Source organism: Anas platyrhynchos, chromosome 36 (assembly GCF_047663525.1).
Source record: "Anas platyrhynchos isolate ZD024472 breed Pekin duck chromosome 36, IASCAAS_PekinDuck_T2T, whole genome shotgun sequence".
NCBI lineage: Eukaryota > Metazoa > Chordata > Aves > Anseriformes > Anatidae > Anas > Anas platyrhynchos.
This window is the reverse complement of record NC_092624.1, coordinates 4,666,285-4,685,398: the sequence shown is the minus strand read 5'-3', so window position 1 is coordinate 4,685,398 and position 19,114 is coordinate 4,666,285. Positions and strand designations below refer to the sequence as shown.

The 19,114-nt window shown below is 52.1% G+C and overlaps 2 protein-coding genes across 2 annotated transcripts in view; one reads left to right on the top strand and one right to left on the bottom strand.

The window, feature by feature from the left end:
* Positions 1–18,596, top strand: part of LOC140000978 (olfactory receptor 14A16-like) — a 29,817-nt gene extending 11,221 nt beyond the window's left edge. The window contains exon 2 of the mRNA XM_072032097.1: positions 18,142–18,596. Coding sequence (XP_071888198.1) covers positions 18,142–18,596 — 455 coding nt within the window. The remainder of the gene's footprint in view (positions 1–18,141) is intronic.
* LOC140001016 (olfactory receptor 14C36-like) lies at positions 1,930–2,865 on the bottom strand. The gene has a single exon (XM_072032172.1). The coding sequence runs from the start codon at positions 2,863–2,865 to the stop codon at positions 1,951–1,953; it is 915 nt and encodes a 304-aa protein (XP_071888273.1). The 3' UTR covers positions 1,930–1,950.
* Positions 18,597–19,114: the final 518 nt, after the last annotated feature.

Genomic DNA, 19,114 nt, shown 5'->3' with positions numbered 1-19,114 from the left:
GGAATATGATGTTTTCCCCACCTGCCTCCCAATACCCCTCCTCCCCCTGCGCCTGGTCCTCTGTAATGCACAAACTCAGTAGAGGAAAGTTAGGAAAGCTGAAACAGCCAATTAAAAGTAGCCAGAGAGAGAGTTTCTCAAGTTTGTTGTGTGTAAAAAATGGTGATTCAAGCTAGATGTATGCTTGCTTTACAAAAGTTCACCAAGAAACCTGACTCTGCAGAGTTCTATAATTACTTATTGAATTAAAAGACCTTTGTGTGCATTCTGACTATATATAGATCTCCACACCACAGCCTGTGGAGGAGCCCCCAGTGGAGCAGGTGGCTGTGGCCTAGAGGAGGCTGTGGCCCATGGAGAACCCCTATAGGAGCAGGGGATCTGGGGGGGAACTGCTGCCTGTGGGGGACAACAGTCTGCTACTGACAGATGGACCCCAATGTTACGCACCCGTGTAAGAGCAATTATTGAAGAGCTGCTGCCTGGGGGGAAGCGCACACAGGATCAGTTTGGATAGGACAGCATCCCATGGGAGGGATCCCATGCTGGAGCAGGGGCAGATAGTGACCCTGAAGGAGTGGTGGAGATGAAGCATCATGGACTGACCGCAGCCCCCATTCCCTATTCCCCTGAGCTATTTGGGGGGTGTAAGGAGAAGAGGATGTATGGAGGGCAAGGTGGGTTTTAGTTTGCTTGTAGCTCCTCATTATTCTAGTTTGCTGGTGATAGGCAACAAATTATATTAGTTTCCCTACGCTCATTCATTTTTGCCCATGACAATAACTGGTGACTGTGACAATACAGGGGGTTGCAGTTGGACCAAATGATCTTGGAGGTCTTTTCCAACCTTAATGATTCTATGACTCTATGATTCCATGAAGCTCGGTGGCTGATCTGATCTTACTAGGTAAACAAACCCTGAGCACCTTTCATCATATTTTCTCCCCCTTTTCCTTTGAGAAGAAGGAGTTAGAGAGAGGTTGTGGTGGAGTTGAGCTGCTTAGCAGAGTAAAACCACCATAGAAGGCAAAGAGGAGGGGTTCAGCACCAGAGCCGTGGCCATCCAAGGATGGCATCTCAGCACCCAGGACATGATCTGATATCTCCCAGGGAAATCTGGCCCTGGATTTTCCATCTTTATGGGGATACACAGAGCAGTGATTAAAGCAGCCTTTGGGCTCAGAGCAGCCCTAGCATCAAGACCCAAGAGTCCTGGCCGCCCCATTGTCCCTTAGCAAAGTGGGACCCTCAGGAAGGGCTCTCACAGCAGCCACCAGCCCTCTCCAGCCCCCCACTTCCTCCCTCCCTAAGCCCAGGACTTGCAGGTTTTGACAGCTGAAAGCAGGTAGAGGAGGAGAGAGAAGGGTGGATATCTTTTTAGTTCACTTTTTGTTTTTTTTCTCATTGCTCCAGTCTGTTAGTAAATATATTATCTTAATCTCGCTACAGAGTCTGCTTATACCGTGACTGCAAATGATGAGACATCTCCCCTTCCCTTGAATAAACCTTGCAGCCCTTTCCAACTCTATTTTCTTTGTCTGTATTGTTCAGGAGCAGGGGTGAAAGAGTCGTGTGGTGGAGTTCAGCTGCCCATCAGTGTGAAACCACCGCAATGCTCAGACCTATTGCTGACACCAGCTTTGAAAGAAGAGGCAGGATTTCAGGCAGTGCATTGGAGAGATGCTGTTTTATTAAGTAGATGCTAAAAGAAAGTCATTGCTGATATGCATGGAGGCAAAAATGGTGCAGTGTAAACAAAGCAGTTTAATACCTCATGAGATGCTGGATAAATAATAAGCCTTTATTCTAAGAAAGTAATAAATGGAAATGACACTAAAGATAAAGATCAAAATACCAATATTCTTAACGAAACAAGTACCAGGCCTTTAAATTATATCCAGGAAGTCATTTGTGGAGAAAGAGGGGAAGTTTATCACCATTCAGAAATATCTATGAAATTCCTTTCCTAATAGCACCCTTGAGCTCCTTGTTTCTCATGCTGTAAATGAGGGGATTGAATGTTGGGGGCACCACCGAGTACAGAACTGCCACCAAGAGATCCAGGGTTGGGGAGGAGATACAGGGGGGCTTCAGATAGGCAAACATGCCAGTGCTGAGAAACAGGGAGACCACAAATAGGTGAGGGAGGCACGTGGAAAAGGCTTTGTGTCGTCCCTGCTCACTGGGGATCCTCAGCACAGCCCTGAAGATTTGTACGTAGGAGAAAAGAATGAAAACAAAACAGCCAGAAGCAAAACAGATACCAACCATAAGTACCCAAAGTTCTCTGAAGTAGGAATGTGAACAAGAGAGCTTGAGGATCTGGGGGATTTCACAGAAGAACTGGTCCACAGCATTGCCTTGGCAGAGGGGCAAGGAAAATGTATTGGCAGTGTGCAGCAGAGCATGGAGAACCCCACTGCCCCAGGCAGCTGCTGCCATCTGGGCACAAGCTCTGCTGCCCAGGAGGATCCAATATTGCAGGGACTTGCAGATGGCAACATAGCGGTCATAGGCCATGACAGTGAGAAGGTAAAACTCTGCTGATATCAAGAAGACAAAAAGAAAGACCTGTGCAACACATCCTTCATAGGAAATGGCCCTGGTGTCCCAGAGGGAATTGGCCATGGCTTTGGGGACAGTGGTGGAGATGCAGCCCAGGTCGAGGAGGGCAAGGTTGAGGAGGAAGAAGTACATTGGAGTGTGGAGGCGGTGGTCACAGGCTACGGTGGTGAGGATGAGGCCGTTGCCCAGGAGGGCAGCCAGGTAGATGCCCAGGAAGAGCGCGAAGTGCAGGAGCTGCAGCTCCCGCGTGTCTGCAAATGGCAGGAGGAGGAACTCACTGATGGAGCTGCTGTTGGACATTTGAGTCCTTTGGGCATGGGGACCTGTCTGAAGAGGAAAATACAGGAAAATATTATGCTAGACTCTGTGAGGGAAACCCTATTTCTTGTACAAACCTGGCAAGAGTCTGCTGAAATCAAAAGAATGCAATTTCAACATGCAAATTTCCAATCTCTTCAGCTCTTGGGGATGGTCTCAGTTCTCCACATAGCAAGAGACAGATGCATCATTGCAGCTGACCATGTAGAGACGTCCAGTAGAAATTCCATGCCCTTAGGTGTCTTCTCCGTGGATAGCACAGAGCTGCTATAGACAAGCTGTGCCCTAGTGGAGGACAACCTTCAGCCCAGCAGAACCCTTGCAGGAAAAGAGTGGAATGTCCTAAAAGTGGGGTGACCCGAACACAGTCAGCTCATTCACAGCCCCACAAACAGCACTTTCACAACCCTACATGTCATGAGGGGATATGGAGGCTTTTCCTCAATTCATGTATCTGCATGACAGAACGGGCAGCATCGGTGCCTGAGCTGTACTTGACTTATCCCCTACATCACTGACTCCAAAGGCGAACCATGAACAACTTTTCCATACCAATATCTCTGGTGGTCCACACTGGGGGAGCGGAAGACACCATGGGGCTTTACTGTGGAAGGCAGCAGCAGTACAGGGATAGCAGAGAAATGTCAAAAGTCCCCCTTCTATGTTTCTGGGAGCAGCTCCCTCTCACTCCCTGCCCATGGCTGTGCTGCCTGCAGCTGTCCCTGCCTGCAGCTGGGTCTCTGTCCCCACGCCTCCTGCCTGCAGCTCACAGCCCCCATCCCACCCACTGGGTGCTCAGCTCTGCCCTGCAGACACCTCCTGGCAGCAGGGCTCTGCCCATGGGCAGCTTGCTGGAGGCACAACCTAGAGCCCAAGTCACACAGACCTTGCTGACACTGCATGTGAGGTGGTGGAGCTTTCTATGGGTTCAGGGACAGGAAAGGTCCCGACTTGCTGGGGTTCCTTATAATCCTCCTTATGAAGGCTTCGGACTCTCAGAATTTTCTTGGAAATAGCATCTAATTCTCTTCCCACTGAACAAAAAAAAAAAAAAAAAAAAAAAAAAGAAAAGATAAAATAGAAAAAAGAAAGGAAACTCAGGACTGTTGATCCTGAATTAGTTAACAGCTGTCTTAACTCTCCTCTTCAAAAGTCCCTTTGGAAATATCCTTGGTGTGCTGTGGAGCTGTGAGCAGGCTGCCCCAGGCAGCAGCCTCCCGCCAGCAGCAGGACCCTGCCCTGCCAGGGGGGCTCCTTCTACCCGCAGCTTCTCCCCACAGCACCATGAGCAGCTCCCCGGGCAGGCTGAGTGTTGAGCCTGGCAGGCGGCAGAGGCCCTGCCCCGGCACACAGCCCCTGGGCCACAGCAGGGACCCTGCTCTGCACCACAGCCCTGGACACCCCTGCCTGCACCCCCGGCTTCTCCTGCCTCCACGAACTGCGGCTGCTTTGCCCTCCAGCCAGAGACTTACCGGGTGCAGGGCTGGGAAGTCTTCTCCCCCAGTGAGCTCTGGGCATGCTGCCACTTCTGCCTGCCTTTAAGCACTGTGTCTCTGCAGGCAGTGCCCCCAGCGCTGCTGCACTGTGCAGAGGAGCTGCTCCTGGGCAGAGCTGTCTCTCTGCAGCGCTGCCCGCTTGCCAGGAGCTCCCCTTGGGCCCAGGAGCCCGGCCCAGCTCAGCAGCAGAGGCCCAGCCCAAGGCCTCCCTTGCTCTGCCCCCCACCAGGCTCCCTGCACATGGCCCTGGGGCTGCAGAGGAACCTGCTGGGAAACAGCCTGAAGGGATCCCTGGGCTTCCCTCCCTCACCTTGGCACACACACCTCTTGACATTAGGCTCATTTCTCTTAGCAAAAAAATAATTATCTGTAGCAGTCTTCTCTTCTCATGCCAGTTGATGGTGGGACACCCAGACATGGTCATAGACCTCCTTTAATCCTCTGCTTAAGGAAGGGGTTCAGCAGAGTCACTCGAGGCATCTCATGCTTGGTTTTTGTCCTCTGGCTGGAATGGGACTCAGATCCCTCCCATGCCTGCCACAAACCCATGGGAGCCGGGATTCCTCTGCACTCAGTTTAAGTGTGCATAACATGGGCAGCTGAAGGTGAGCACCTTGTCTCATCTCCAGGATTATTAATGGAGATGGAGGAAATCAGGGGGCTGCAAACACCTGGTGATATGTCAGGAGGCAGAGGTACGTGCAGGCATCTGCAAGCTCTCATGGACGTACTATGAGGGACAGGGCAGCACAGGGGACATCCCCTTGGAGGCTGGTGGGGGGTGCCTTTGGCCAGCTGAAATGACAGCAAATGCACCCATTTAGGACAACTAAACCTGTCCCTCCTCAGTAGGCTCAGGGCAGCCTGTAGAGGCATCCACCTGACCCAATGGAGAACTGTGCCACAGGGAGAGCTGAGTCTCTCTCTCCCTCTAGTTTTCCCTCCATCTCCAGGGACTGTAACGGCACTTGTCTCATGGACATCCCTACATTGCCTAATGAAATTCAGGGCAGCTGCTCCATTTAATGCCAATTCCTGGCCTGCAGTGCTACCTGAGATGCCAACGCTGCCCAGCACCACTGGAGCATGGAGCTGACATGGGCAGCACAGGACCCACAGGGCAGCTCTGGCCATTCACAGCTGGTACTTAACGGGCACCCCTGAGGGCATCTCTGGTAGACCTGGTGCTTATGAGCAAGTGACCGCTTCCCAGGGCTGCCGTGAGCCAAGGTCTGTCCCACCTCTATCTGTTAGTGGCAGGCAGTGCACGGATATGAGGCACGTCACACCGAGGTTTCCACTTGTGTCCTTTGGTTTGCAAACACTGCTGCTGCATCTTACCCCCATCCCTTACTCAGTGAAGACACAGCCCAGTGATTTTTTTCTGTGTCCCTTGATCACAGGATGCCCATAGCCAAGGACATTTTCAGCAGCCCCTTCTCCTGCCTGGAGATTGGCCCCAGCTCCAAAACTGGCCCTCAGGGATGCCCCAACACCACAAAGGCCCTCTGCCTGGAGGAAGGCCCGGGAATGTGCTGCAATTCCCTCCACATAACGCATCCTACTTCTCCAGGTGAGAGACATGCGGTGCAGAGGAGTTCAGGCACACTGAGGGGCTGCTGCATCCCAGGTGCCTTCGCTCCCATCGTTTGAAAAAAGCCCAGTGCCAGGACAAGCCTCAAACCCCACCTTCCTGGAAGGGCTTCCAAGAGTACAGGCGTGTTGGGGCAGGAACACAGCAGGGACTTCTCCAGCGCTCCACTTCCTTTATTCCATGGCCTTTGTCACCATTTGTAGATGTTCCTGGTGGATGGGTCAGGAACCGCTAGGAATGAACTGGGCAGAAGGGAGGTGACTGTTTCTCATGACAAGAAGGGAAATCTCTCGTCTCTCTCCCGATCTGTGCTGTCTCCATGCTACTGACCTCACAGGCCTTCTAATGACATGGCCTGATGTCACAGGGGGTGCACTGCATCACCAGGATATCGTCACTGGAGCAGCGGCAGTGCCGGCACTTCCCTGCAAGGCCTGGTCCCTGCTGGGCACTCCTTGGGTGCTCCCCACCACTGTCCTTCTGTGGCCAGGAGTGGGGTCAGCAGGCAGCAAGCTTGCACTGGGCGACCCTCGCTGACGGGCGGAGGAGCAGGGGTACCTTGCAGAGGAGCTGTGGTTGAGGACCCAGGGCGGGCGTCCCTTGTCCTGAGCTGAGGGCTAGCAGCAAGTGAGATGGAGGGCTGCTGGAGGGTGACCATCGCCTCTGACATGACTTCCATGTTCCCAGTGTTCCTGCAGCTCTCCCCCAAAGGTGAAGGTGTCAGGAGCCCCTTCCCAAGATGTGTCACAGGGGCTGTCAGCTGTCCAAAGCTGCAAGTCCTGGGCTTTGGGAGGAGGCTGGAGAAGGCTGGTGGCTGCTATGAGAGCCCTGCCTGAGTGTTCCTCTGAGCTCAGGGGACAATGTGGCAGCCAGGACTCCTGGGTCCTGATGCTAGGGATGCCCTTCTCTAGGCATGCCTCCTTGCTATGGGGGACAATCCAGGGCCAGGTTTCCCTGGAAGCTGATGCCTCTCTGGGATGTGACGCTGGGAGGAAAAACATTATAGAATCATGGAATGTCCTGGGTTGAAAAGGACCTTAAAAACCATCTAGTTTCAACCCCCCTGCTCTGGGCAAGGTTGCCAACCACTAGAGCAGGATGCCCAGAGCTGCATCCAGCAAGGCCTTGAATGCCTGCAGGGATAGGGCATCCACAACCTCTCTGGGCAACATGTTCCAGTGCCTCACCACCCTCTGAGTAAAAAAAGATCTCCTAATTTCTAGTCTAAACCTCCCTTGTCTTACTTTAAAACCATTCCCCCTTGTCCTATCACTACCAACACATATGAACACGCATTTCCCCCTCGTGTTTATACACTCCTTTCAAGTACTGGAAGGCTACAATGAGGTCTCCGCAGAGCCTTCTCTTCTCCAAGATAAACAAGACCAGTTCCCTCAACCTTTCTGCATAGGAGAGGTGCTCCAGCCCTCTGATCATCTGTGTGGCCCTCCTCTGGACCCGTTCCAAGAGCTCCACATCCTTCTTGTGCTGGGGGCCTATGGCTTGTATGCAGTATTCCAGGTGGGATCTCACAAGAGCAGAGCAGAGGGTGACAATCACCTCCCTCTCCCTGCTGGCCATTTACAATGCAGCCCAGGACAGAGTTGGCCTTCCGGGCTGCAAGCGCACACTGCTGGCTCATATGCAGCTTCTTGTCCAGCAGGACCCCCAAACCCTTCTCCACAGGGCTGCTCTCAAGTTCTTCTTTGCCCAGTCTATATAAATACGTGGGATTGCCCAAGCGAAGTGCAACGTCTTACAATTGGCCTTGTTGAACCTCATTAGGTTCTCATGGGCCCAGTACTCCAGCCTGTCCAGGTCCTTCTGGATGGCATCCGTTCCCTCTGTTGTATCAACTGCACCACTCAGCTTGGTGTCATCTGCAAACTTGCTGAGGATTCACTGGATTCTATCACCTATGTCATTGATAAAGATTTTGAAGAGTACCCATCCAAAGACCAACCCCTGAGGGACACCACTTGTGACCAGCCTCCACCCAGACATAGAACTATTGACCACAACACTTTGGCTGCGACCAGCCAACCAATTCTTGATCCACCTAAAAGGCCATCCTTCAAATCCATTCCTCTCCAATTTAGAGAGTCGAATGTGGTGAGGGACCATATCAAAGGCTTTGCTCAAGTCCAGGTAGATGATATTCATAGCCCTTCCTTTGTCCACTGATGCCATCACTCCATCGCAGAAGGCTACCAGATTGGTTAGGCAAGATCTGCCTTTGGTGAAGCCATGCTGGCTGTTTCAAATCACCTCTTTATCTCATACATGCCTTAATCTGTCTTCCAGGAGGACCTGCTCCATGATCTTCCCAGGCACAGAGTTGAGGCTCACCAGCCTGTAGTTCCCCAGCTCTTCCTTTCTCCCTTTCTTAAAAATGGGAGTCATGTTTCCCTTTTTCCAGTCACTGGGGGCTTCACCCAACAGCCATGATTTTTCAAATATGATGGAGAGCGGCTCAGCAACCACATCAGCCATCTCTCTCAGCACCCTGGGATGTATACCCTCTGGCCCCAAGGACTTGTACACATCCACTTTCATTAGGCAGCCCCAGACTTGTTCCACTGTCACAGTGGGACAGAATCCTCTCCTCTCACCCTCTCCTTCAGGTTCAGGGTCCTGACAGATACAGGAAACTTGACCACGAGTGAAGACTGAGGCAAAGCACTTATTGAGTACCTGAGCTTTTTCCATGTCTGAGGAAGCCAGTTCTCCCATCTCGTTTATCAGAGGGGGAACACTCTCCTTGGCCTGTCTCCTCCTGCCTATGTATCTGTAGAACCCCTTCTTGTTATTCTTCATGTCCCTTGCCAAGTTCAGCTCCATCTCTACCTTGGCTTTCCTGATCCCATCTCCACACCTCCGGATGACACCCCTGTATTCCTCCCAGGCTATACAACCCTGCTTCCGCTTCTGTACATTTCCCTCTTCTCCCTCAGTTTAAGCAGCAGGTTCTTGCTCAGCCATGCCAGTTGCCCACCTCCTATACTTGAAGTGTCCTTCACTCTGACCACAGTGTTTGTCTTAGCTCATGGATGAACTGCATTAGATATGCTTGAGACTTCTGAGGCTCAGTCCAAGGCCTATTGCCTGCTGCAGCTACAGCACAGTACCTATTACTTTCCCTTACTGTGCAGATTGACCTGATGAGTCTGGTCATATTAATCCCTTTTAATTCCCCTAGGTAGAAGGGGACATATTCCCATTTCAATGGTGCAAGCTGCTGAGCTCTGCAACAGCCACTCAAAGTCACCTGCTCTTGAGTCTTTCCACCTGAGTTTATCACACATGACCCAACACGAGTATCTTCAGGTTTCAATGGCCCTTTCAAGTGCAGTGAACTCCAGCAATGCACTGCCAAGTCTTCCAGGATGCGTCGTGCCAGCCCACAGGAATCTCTTGATAACCTATGGTCTTGTCCAGGCCACAGTCTCGATTTCCAAGAATGCAGTGTCTGCCTTCCAATGATTGTGACTTACGTTAGACTCATAGAAGCATCGAAGCATAGAGCCATGTAGATTGGAAAAGACCTCTCTGTTGCAGGAAGCACGGCCGAAAGCACGACAGACACACAGTAGAGTCAGATCATGCTCCATTTTATTGCCCGAATAGCCTAACTTTTATAGAGAACTTAACAGGGGTGGACAGTGTTTCACACCAGATTATTGGTCAAAAGCACTCAGACAAACAACTGCAAGAAAACAACCCCACCTGCAAGAAAACAACCCCCTTGTGATTAGCAGTCACATAAACCTTGTCCTTGAAGCCAGCTACTGGTAACAATATTTTTCTGAGTTCCTCAATTGGGCGATGTGGGAACACTGTCATGGGAACTTCTCATAGTTGCCCTGGTAGCTTGGTTTGCTCAGCTACAGGAAGCCATGGGATTTTTGCTGTTTCAAGAAATCCCTCAACAATTCCCCCTTCTTCTTTTGAGCAAACCAAGCCCGACACAGCAGTTTTACAAGTGACTCTTTAGCTATACTTTCAACACACAACGATGAATACCACCACCATAAACCAAATCCTTAATCCCCTTGTGACTGAACCCAGCAACCATCTACACCTTGTTTCAAACAAGTCAGTGAACCATTGATGGAAAGGATTGATACTATACTGAATCTTTCTCATATGCTCTTTCAGGAAAGTAATGGATTTGTGAATTGACTCATTATGATCAGAAAGATTTAAACAGTACATTCCCTTAAAGTCCTCACACCCATTCCTTTGAGCCAAAAGCAAGATGTCAATAGCAGCTTGATCCTGTAAAAGCAGATGTCGCAGACTATTTTGATCTGGTAACATCTCCTCAAGTATCTCTGTCGTGGCATAGGCTTGCCTCTTGGCCCAGCATACCAATTTTTCTAAGTTGTTACGTGCGGCCGCAGATGCCACTCCAGGCACTGAAATTGCTAATGCCGCTCTAGCTGCAACCCCACACAATTCAACATTATCATTGCAATCCGATGCAAGCAATGCCCATTTATGTCTGGTGATCTCACGCAACTGTAACAAGCTAGGAGCAAATACAATGAGTTTATCTAAGTAACATGGACATCTGATAGCATTTGCAGGGATACCTTGCCAGGCCCCATCCCCACAAATCAGAAGCACATCAGGAGGTAAGGCGAAAGCTGCACAATTGTTCCAAACACTGTAGTTGTTACCCCTTGTCTCCATGCTACAAACCCCTAAACCCTGCTTAGCAGCGTCATTGTAATCACAGGTGTTATTTGTGTTTTTGTACCAGTATGGCCCTTTCCCGGTTCCTGTAGCAGGATTCACCTGATAGCCACGGCTACGTTCACATTTGTAGCCACCTTTCAGGTTGATACAGATTTGACTACAGATACCAGGGTTTTGACATTCATCAATATCTCCACAGTTTCTCTTGTCTACAAACTCAAACCCAGCTGGACAGTCACATTCATTTATGTTGCATTCCTTCAGGGGCTCAGCACCCCAGTCCTTGCAGTCTCTCTGCTGGTTACACACTTTGTTGATATCTATGCATTCTCCACTTCTGCACTTGAATTTGCCAGGTCCAGAGCACTGAATAACATTGTTACAGTTTGCTTCATCAGTGCCATCCAGACAGTCTCTCACACCACTGCACTGCCTACTCCCATGGACACAGTTCCCATGTTCACATCTGAACTGGTCTGGCCTGCAGGTCTGAGAAGTGCAGTTGATTTCATCACTTCCATCCTTGCAATCAGGATCTCTGTTACAGTCTTTTTCACCATCACATTTCCAGGACACCAGGATACACTGGGTTGACTGAGGACCACAGCTGATTTCATTTACCTGGCATGTTCTCATATAACACAGATCAGCAATCTCATCAGACCCATTTTCACAGTCCGGATCCCCATCACACTGCCATCTGTTTGGCACACACTGACCACTGTTGCACACAAAGTCAGATTCAGCACACGTCTTCTTCACACAAGCACTCTCATCACTGCCGTCTGAGCAGTCTTCACATTTTGCTCTAGCACTGTCGGCAGCAGTGCACAGGCAGGTGAGGGCGAGCAGCAGGCAGAATGCCCCACAGCGCGGCAGTGCCTGCCGCCGCCCTGCACCTATGTCACTTATACTACTCCTATTACCCGTGCTAGTAGTGTCAGTGGCATCCTCCTGGTACCGTTTCTGTCTTTGCTGCCCCTTACTCTCCCCCTTTTCTTTTTGCCACTGACCATTCACCACAAATGGATAAGACACATGATTACTAGTTAGGAAAGAGAGTGTAACGTCTGCTATACGGCTGCAGGCAGTGCCAGCTGCAATCCTAGAAGCTGTTTGTGAACGAGCCTGCCGGTGGTCATTTGGCAGTGTAATCTGCGTCTCTGCACTCCTGCCCTGCAATAGAGCTAAATTGTCACTAGTAATCCATAGAATGTGGCAACCCCACGGAATGTTATCCAGAAACATAGTTATAACACCGATCTGGGGACGAATAGTCTTTTTTGCATTGCAAGATAAACCTCTTATAAAAAGAATGCCAAAGAGAAGCAGCACAGCCGCTGCTGCCTCCATGGTTACGTCAGACAGGCTGCAGGGTCCTGATGTCCGCCCCTCTGCTCTGTGCCGACTCGCCACACGGTGAGGGTCGGCTGCCGTTGTCCGCTGATGCCTCTGGTCTCCTGTAGCAGCTCGATCTCGGATGTCCCGCATCACACCGTGATCACGTCAATTTCCCGCGGCCCTCCGCAATTCCACGTCCCGCCGCAACTCTTTTTCCCGCGGCCCTCCGCAATTCCACGTCTCGCCGCAACTCTATTTCCCGCGGCCCTCCGCAATTCCACGTCTCGCCGCAACTCTATTTCCCGCGGCCCTCCGCAATTCCACGTCTCGCCGCAACTCTTTTTCCCGCGGCCCTCCGCAATTCCACGTCCCGCCGCAACTCCGTTTCCCGCGGCCCTCCGCAATTCCACGTCCCGCCACAACTCCGTTTCCCGCGGCCCTCCGCAATTCCACGTCCCGCCGCAACTCTTTTTCCCGCGGCCCTCCGCAATTCCACGTCCCGCCGCAACTCTTTTTCCCGCGGCCCTCCGCAATTCCACGTCTCGCCGCAACTCTATTTCCCGCGGCCCTCCGCAATTCCACGTCTCGCCGCAACTCTATTTCCCGCGGCCCTCCGCAATTCCACGTCTCGCCGCAACTCTATTTCCCGCGGCCCTCCGCAATTCCACGTCTCGCCGCAACTCTATTTCCCGCGGCCCTCCGCAATTCCACGTCTCCCCGCAACTCTATTTCCCGCGGCCCTCCGCAATTCCACGTCCCGCCGCAACTCTATTTCCCGCGGCCCTCCGCAATTCCACGTCCCGCCGCAAAAACCCCGTTTCCCACCGTTTTCCGCGTCTCTCAGCGGGAGTACCGCGTCTCACCGTGAGGCCTGTGTACCGTGTTTCCGGGCCGGTGTCCGGTCTGCTGAAGCGCCGGTCGGATGGGCGCTCCGAAGTCCCGACGGCGCGGCGAGATCGCGGCGCCACTGGTCCCGGCGCCGCCGGTCCCGGCGCTGCTGGTCTCCTGGTCTACCTGCGTTCGGATGTGCCGGCGCCGCTGGTGTCCCGCTGCGCTGCGATGTTTGCCCCGGCGCCGCTGCGATGTCCGTGCTCGGCTGCGATGTCTGCTCCGGTGCTGCGATGTCCTGCTCCGGTGCGATGTCTGTTCAGGTCCTGTTCAGGTCTCCCGCTGCGATGTCCTGTTCAGGCCCTGTTCAGGTCTCAGCCTGTTCGGGCGCCATATGTTGCAGGAAGCACGGCCGAAAGCACGACAGACACACAGTAGAGTCAGATCATGCTCCATTTTATTGCCCGAATAGCCTAACTTTTATAGAGAACTTAACAGGGGTGGACAGTGTTTCACACCAGATTATTGGTCAAAAGCACTCAGACAAACAACTGCAAGAAAACAACCCCACCTGCAAGAAAACAACCCCCTTGTGATTAGCAGTCACATAAACCTTGTCCTTGAAGCCAGCTACTGGTAACAATATTTTTCTGAGTTCCTCAATTGGGCGATGTGGGAACACTGTCATGGGAACTTCTCATAGTTGCCCTGGTAGCTTGGTTTGCTCAGCTACAGGAAGCCATGGGATTTTTGCTGTTTCAAGAAATCCCTCAACACCTCTCAAATCATCAAGTCCATTAACTGCATGATGGCACTCAAGATAATCTTCACCATATCCTTCCCCGGCACCAAAGTCAGATTGACAGGCCTGTAGTTCCCTGGGTCCTCCTTCTGGCCTTTGCTGTAGATGGGCATCACATTTGCTAGGGGAGAGTTGACTGGGACCTCCCCTGGTAGCCAGACCTGCTGATAAATGTTGGAAAGTGGCTTGGTATTTCTGCTAGCTCCTTCAATACCCTTGGGTGGATCCCGTCTGGCCCCATTGTGTATGTCAAAATGGAGTAGCAGGTCACTAAACAGTTCCTCTTGGATTAGGAGGGCTTCATTCTGCTCCTCACCCCTGTCTACCAGCTCGTGGGGCTGGGTACCCTAAGAACAACTGGACTTCCTACTAAAGGCTGAGGCAAAGAAGGCATTAAGCACCTCTGCCTTTTCCTCATCTCTTCTCAACGGTGTTTCCCCCCACATAAAATTAAGGATGGAGATTCACCTTAGTCCTCCTTTTGTTGCTAAGGCACTTAAAAAAAATTATTTCTCCTTTACGGCAGTAGCCAGACTGAGTTCCAGTTGGTCTTTAACCCTTCTAATTTTCTCCCTGCACAACCTCACAACATCTTTGTAGTTAATCCTCCTGAGTGTCCTGCTCCTTCTTCCAAAGGTCATAAACCCTTTTTCTTCCTCAGCTCTAGCCAAAGCTCTGTTCAGCCACACTGATTTTCTCTGCTGACTCATCTTTCAGCACATGGGGATGACCTTTTCCTGTGCCTTTACAATTTCGTTCTTGAAGTGTGTCCAGCCTTCCTGGACTCCTTTCCCCTTCTGGACTGCCTCCTGAGGGACTCTGCCAATCAGTCTCCTTAACAAGCCAAATTTAACCCTCCAGAAATACAGGGAGGCAACACTGCTAACCCTGCTCCTTACTTCTCCATGACTCAAAAACTCTGTTAATTTGTGATTGCTATGCCCAAGATTTGCCTTCCAACCTTCACATCCCTCCCAAGTCCTTCTCTGTTCACAAGCAAAAAGTTCCAGCAGGGCACCTTCCCTGGTTGCCTCACTGACCAGCTGTGTCAGGAAGTTATCTTCCACCCACTCCAGAGACCTCCTAGACTGTTTCCTCTCTGCTGTGTTGTCTTTCCAGCAGACATCTGGGAAGTTGAAGTCCCCCACCAGACTGTATTTTCAGTAACCCAGTCAGCGTCAGCCAGTGTGTGAGTGGCTCTAGGACTAGGATGCACTCCAGATATTCCAGGCTTTCATTCAATAACCTGCCATGCTCTAGGACAGAAGTCACTGAGCACAAGCTAAAATATCAAAGCACATTTGTGTTTGCATAGAGCATTCCCATTCTCCAAATTCACCTCTAGAAGAGTCCAAAACACTCCAGGCACTCACGATTGACATAAGCTATAGTAGAATTATTGTAGCCTGTTGCAAGGAGTCCTGGAAGTGCTTTTCCCTGATGACCAGCTCTGGTGAAGGTCTTGGGTTGGTTGGCTTGGACTTGATGCCAGTGGATATTAGAAAGCAAGAGAACGAAGTCTTTGCACAAGTTCAAGCCCCAAGGCTGCATGCCACTCACAGAGGCTGCCCAGGTGACATGCAGCCGCGACAGCTTCTGCCGAGAGGCAAAACCCCTCTCTCAATGGAAGGGACGAGGTGCAAAGCCTTCATCCCATTTGGCTGATCTCACAGTAATACCAAGGCACAAGGCTGCCAGGTTGTCACATTGACTATGGCAGGAAGGATCAGCTCCCTTGGCCTGTTGGCAACACCCATCCGAATGCACCCAGGATCCCATTGGCCTTCTTGGCCACAAGGGCACACTGTTGACTCGTGTGCAGCCTGCTGTCTCCCAGGAATCTCAGGTCCTTCTGTGCAAAACTGCTCTCCAGCAGGTCATTCCCAGCCTGTACTGGTGCTGGGAGTTTTCCTCCCTAGGAAGGAGACAGGACCCTGCACTTGCCCTTGTTCAACTTCATGGGGTTTCTCTCAGCTTCTCTCTCCAGCCTGTCAGGGTCCCTCTGAATGCCAGCACAGCCCTTTGGGTATCAGCCACTCCTCCCAGCTTTGTGTCATCAGCAAAGTAACTGAGGGTGCATTCTGTTACATCATCCACCTCACTGATGAATAAGTTGAACAACAGAGAGGAACTTTGGCATGTCCTGTAGCCCTGTACACCCATAGGGCAATGCCTGCTACAGGAATCAGTCAGCACAGTGTTTAGAGAGGGCCAGTCAGTGTTTGCTTTGTCTGCTTCCAAGTGTTTTCCCCAGGAGAGACCCTGCTGCCATCCGGGAGCCGTGAGCCCTGGAGCCCCAGGGCCATGTGCAGGGAGCCTGGTGGGGGGCAGAGCAAGGGAGGCCTTGGGCTGGGCCTCTGCTGCTGAGCTGGGCCGGGCTCCTGGGCCCAAGGGGAGCTTCTGGCAAGCGGGCAGCGCTGCAGAGAGACAGCTCTGCCCAGGAGCAGCTCCTCTGCACAGCGCAGCAGGCCTGGGGGCACTGCCTGCAGAGACACAGTGCTTAAAGGCAGGCAGAAGTGGCAGCATGCCCAGAGCTCACTGCGGGAGAAGACTTCCCAGCCCTGCACCCGGTAAGTGTCTGGCTGGAGGGCAATGCAGCCGCAGTTCATGGAGGCAGGAGAAGCCGGGGGTGCAGGCAGGGGTGTCCAGGGCTGTGGTGCAGAGCAGGGTCCCTGCTGTGGCCCAGGGGCTGTGTGCCGGGGCAGGGCCTCTGCCGCCTGCCAGGCTCAACACTCAGCCTGCCCGGGGAGCTGCCCAGGGCGCTGCAGGGAGAAGCTGCGGGTGGAAGGAGCCCCCCCAGCAGGGCAGGGTCCTGCTGCTGGTGGGAGGCTGCTGCCTGGAGCAGCCTGCTCTCAGATCCACAGCACAACCAGGGTGTATCCAAGGGGACTTTTCAAGAGCTGGGATATGGTAGGGGATTTAGACTTCAGTCTCAGCTCTACTGAGCCTTCTGAACTTCCAATCTTCTCTTCTTTGGCTTGGTGGAAATAGAAACAGAAACAGTTAATCCAAGAAGTGCCTGAGACTCCATGATGAGCTGAGATGCCATCATAAGGAGGGATAAAAGGACCCTTTCCTGCCCCTCAGCCCCTAGAAAGCTGCAGCACCACACATGCACTGTTAGCAGGGTCTGTGTGAGCTGGGCTCTAGGACGTGCCCCCAGCGACCTGCCCATGGGCACAGCCCTGCTGCCAGGAGGTGTCTGCAGGGCAGAGCTGAGCACCCAGCTCTGATGGGGTGGGATGGGGGATGTGAGCTGCAGGCAGGAGGCGTGGGGACAGAGACCCAGCTGCAGGCAGGGACAGCTGCAGGCAGCACAGCCATGGGCATGAAGTGAGAGAGAGCGGCTCCCAGGAACTCATTGGCAGGGGGAATTTGAGCACCTCTCTCCCATCCCTGTACTGCAGGTCCTTAGCCCTGACCAACCACTTGGTGTCTTCTCCCATTCAGCAAAGCCTCTGCCCCCACATCCATGGGATCTCAGGCTGCATTTTCCCCTTGGCAGGAGGACCCTCAGAAGAGAACCCCCCAGCTGCCCATCTCTTACTCCATTTCCTTCCTCCCTCAGCAGGAACACTGGGGCATTTCTCTGTGTTTCTCCTTCCAACCTTCCTGCCCTTAGTATTTCGCTCAGACTCTCTGGCAGTGGGATTAAAGCCAGATCTCAGACACCAGAATACTGAGTCCTGCTCTGGTGGTGCATCCTGGGAGCAAAGTGCCCATGCAGTTCTAGTCAATATGGCTCTGGGCACTGTGGTGCGTAAGGCTCGGAAATGAGCTGGCTCTGTTCAAGTCACTCTGGTTTAAGGACATCCAGCATTGGCCCTGGACAATTGCCCCTTCTGCTGGAGGATGATAAACAGCCCCTCTGTAATACAGGTGCTCTGAATCTGAACTAAACTATGGGTTTCATAATCTGTCACCTCCTTTCATAGGTACCCAGTGCATGTCCCTTTCTCTTTGGATAGGAGCTGAGGCCAAGATGCATCAAATGCCCAACAGCAGCTCCATCACTGAGTTCCTCCTCCTGCCATTTGCAGACACACGGGAGCTGCAGCTCCTGCACTTCGCGCTCTTCCTGGGCATTTACCTGGCTGCCCTCCTGGGCAACGGCCTCATCCTCACCGCCGTAGCCTGCGACCACCACCTCCACACTCCCATGTACTTCTTCCTCCTCAACCTCGCCCTCCTTGACCTGGGCTGCATCTCCACCACTGTCCCTAAAGCCATGGCCAATTCACTCTGGGACACCAGGGCCATTTCCTATGCAGGATGTGCTGCACAGGTCTTTCTGATTGTCTTCTTATTTTCAGCAGAGCATTCTCTTCTCACCGTCATGGCCTATGATCGCTACGTTGCCATCTGCAAGCCCCTGCACTACGGGAGCCTCCTGGGCAGCAGAGCTTGTGCCCAGATGGCAGCAGCTGCTTGCGGCATTACTTTTCTCTATGCTGTGCTGCACACTGCCAATACATTTTCATTGCCACTGTGTGGAGGAAATACCCTGGACCAATTCTTCTGTGAAATTCCCCGGATCCTCAAGCTCTCCTGCTCACACTCCTACCTCAGGAAATTTTGGCTTCTTCTGGTTGGTTTCAGTTTAGCATTTGGCTGTTTTGTTTTCATTGTGGTGTCCTATGTGCAGATCTTCAGGGCTGTGCTGAGGATGCCCTCTGAGCAGGGACAGCACAAAGCCTTTTCCACATGCCTCCCTCACCTGGCTGTGGTCTCCCTATTTCTCAGTACAGCCATGTTTGCCTACCTGAAGCCCACCACCTTCTCCTACACAGCCCTCGACCTCGTGGTAGCAGTTCTGTACTCAGTGGTGCCTCCAACTTTGAACCCCCTCATCTACAGCATGAGGAACCAGGCGCTGAAGGGTGCTATTAGGAAAGTGTTTTCAGGGATGTTTCTTAAGGGTGCTTATTTTCCCTTCTTTCTCCGCAAATGACTCTCTGAGTATCTTCTTGCAGGCTTGGTCCTTGTGTCCTTACCGTTTTAGTTATTGCTATCCTCAGTGTCACTTGCATTTATAATTTTCTAAAAAAAAGATAAAGTATTTTCTTCATCATCCTTTTATTGAGTAATGACAGTGCTCTGTAGTCTTGAGGCTCTGTAAATACACGTCTAATGATTTGTCAGCACTGACTCTCTTAGCACCTTCGTAATAAAATGGGGTCTCCCCAGTGCACTGCCTGAAGACTTGTCTTTTCCTTCAAAGTTGGTGGCAAGTTCGGGGCTGTGCAGCTGTACCCTGAAAGGCCTATTGCTGCATGGATTTGGGAGAGAAGAAACTTATTGCCATGCTGTGAGCAGTGAGAGACCATGGGTAGGAATTAGGAGTAACCTGTTGGCGTCTGATGACCGTGGAGATGGCAAATGTTTACTGAGATGCCTACTCACGGCTGTCCCACACGGGGCAGGGCAGAGGACATCTTCCAGGAGAGGAATGTGGAGTTGGTTGAAGGG

Excerpts from the sequence above, each read along its gene's own strand:
- LOC140001016 (XM_072032172.1), bottom strand. The coding sequence starts at position 2,865 with ATGTCCAACAGCAGCTCCATCAGTGAGTTCCTCCTCCTGCCATTTGCA.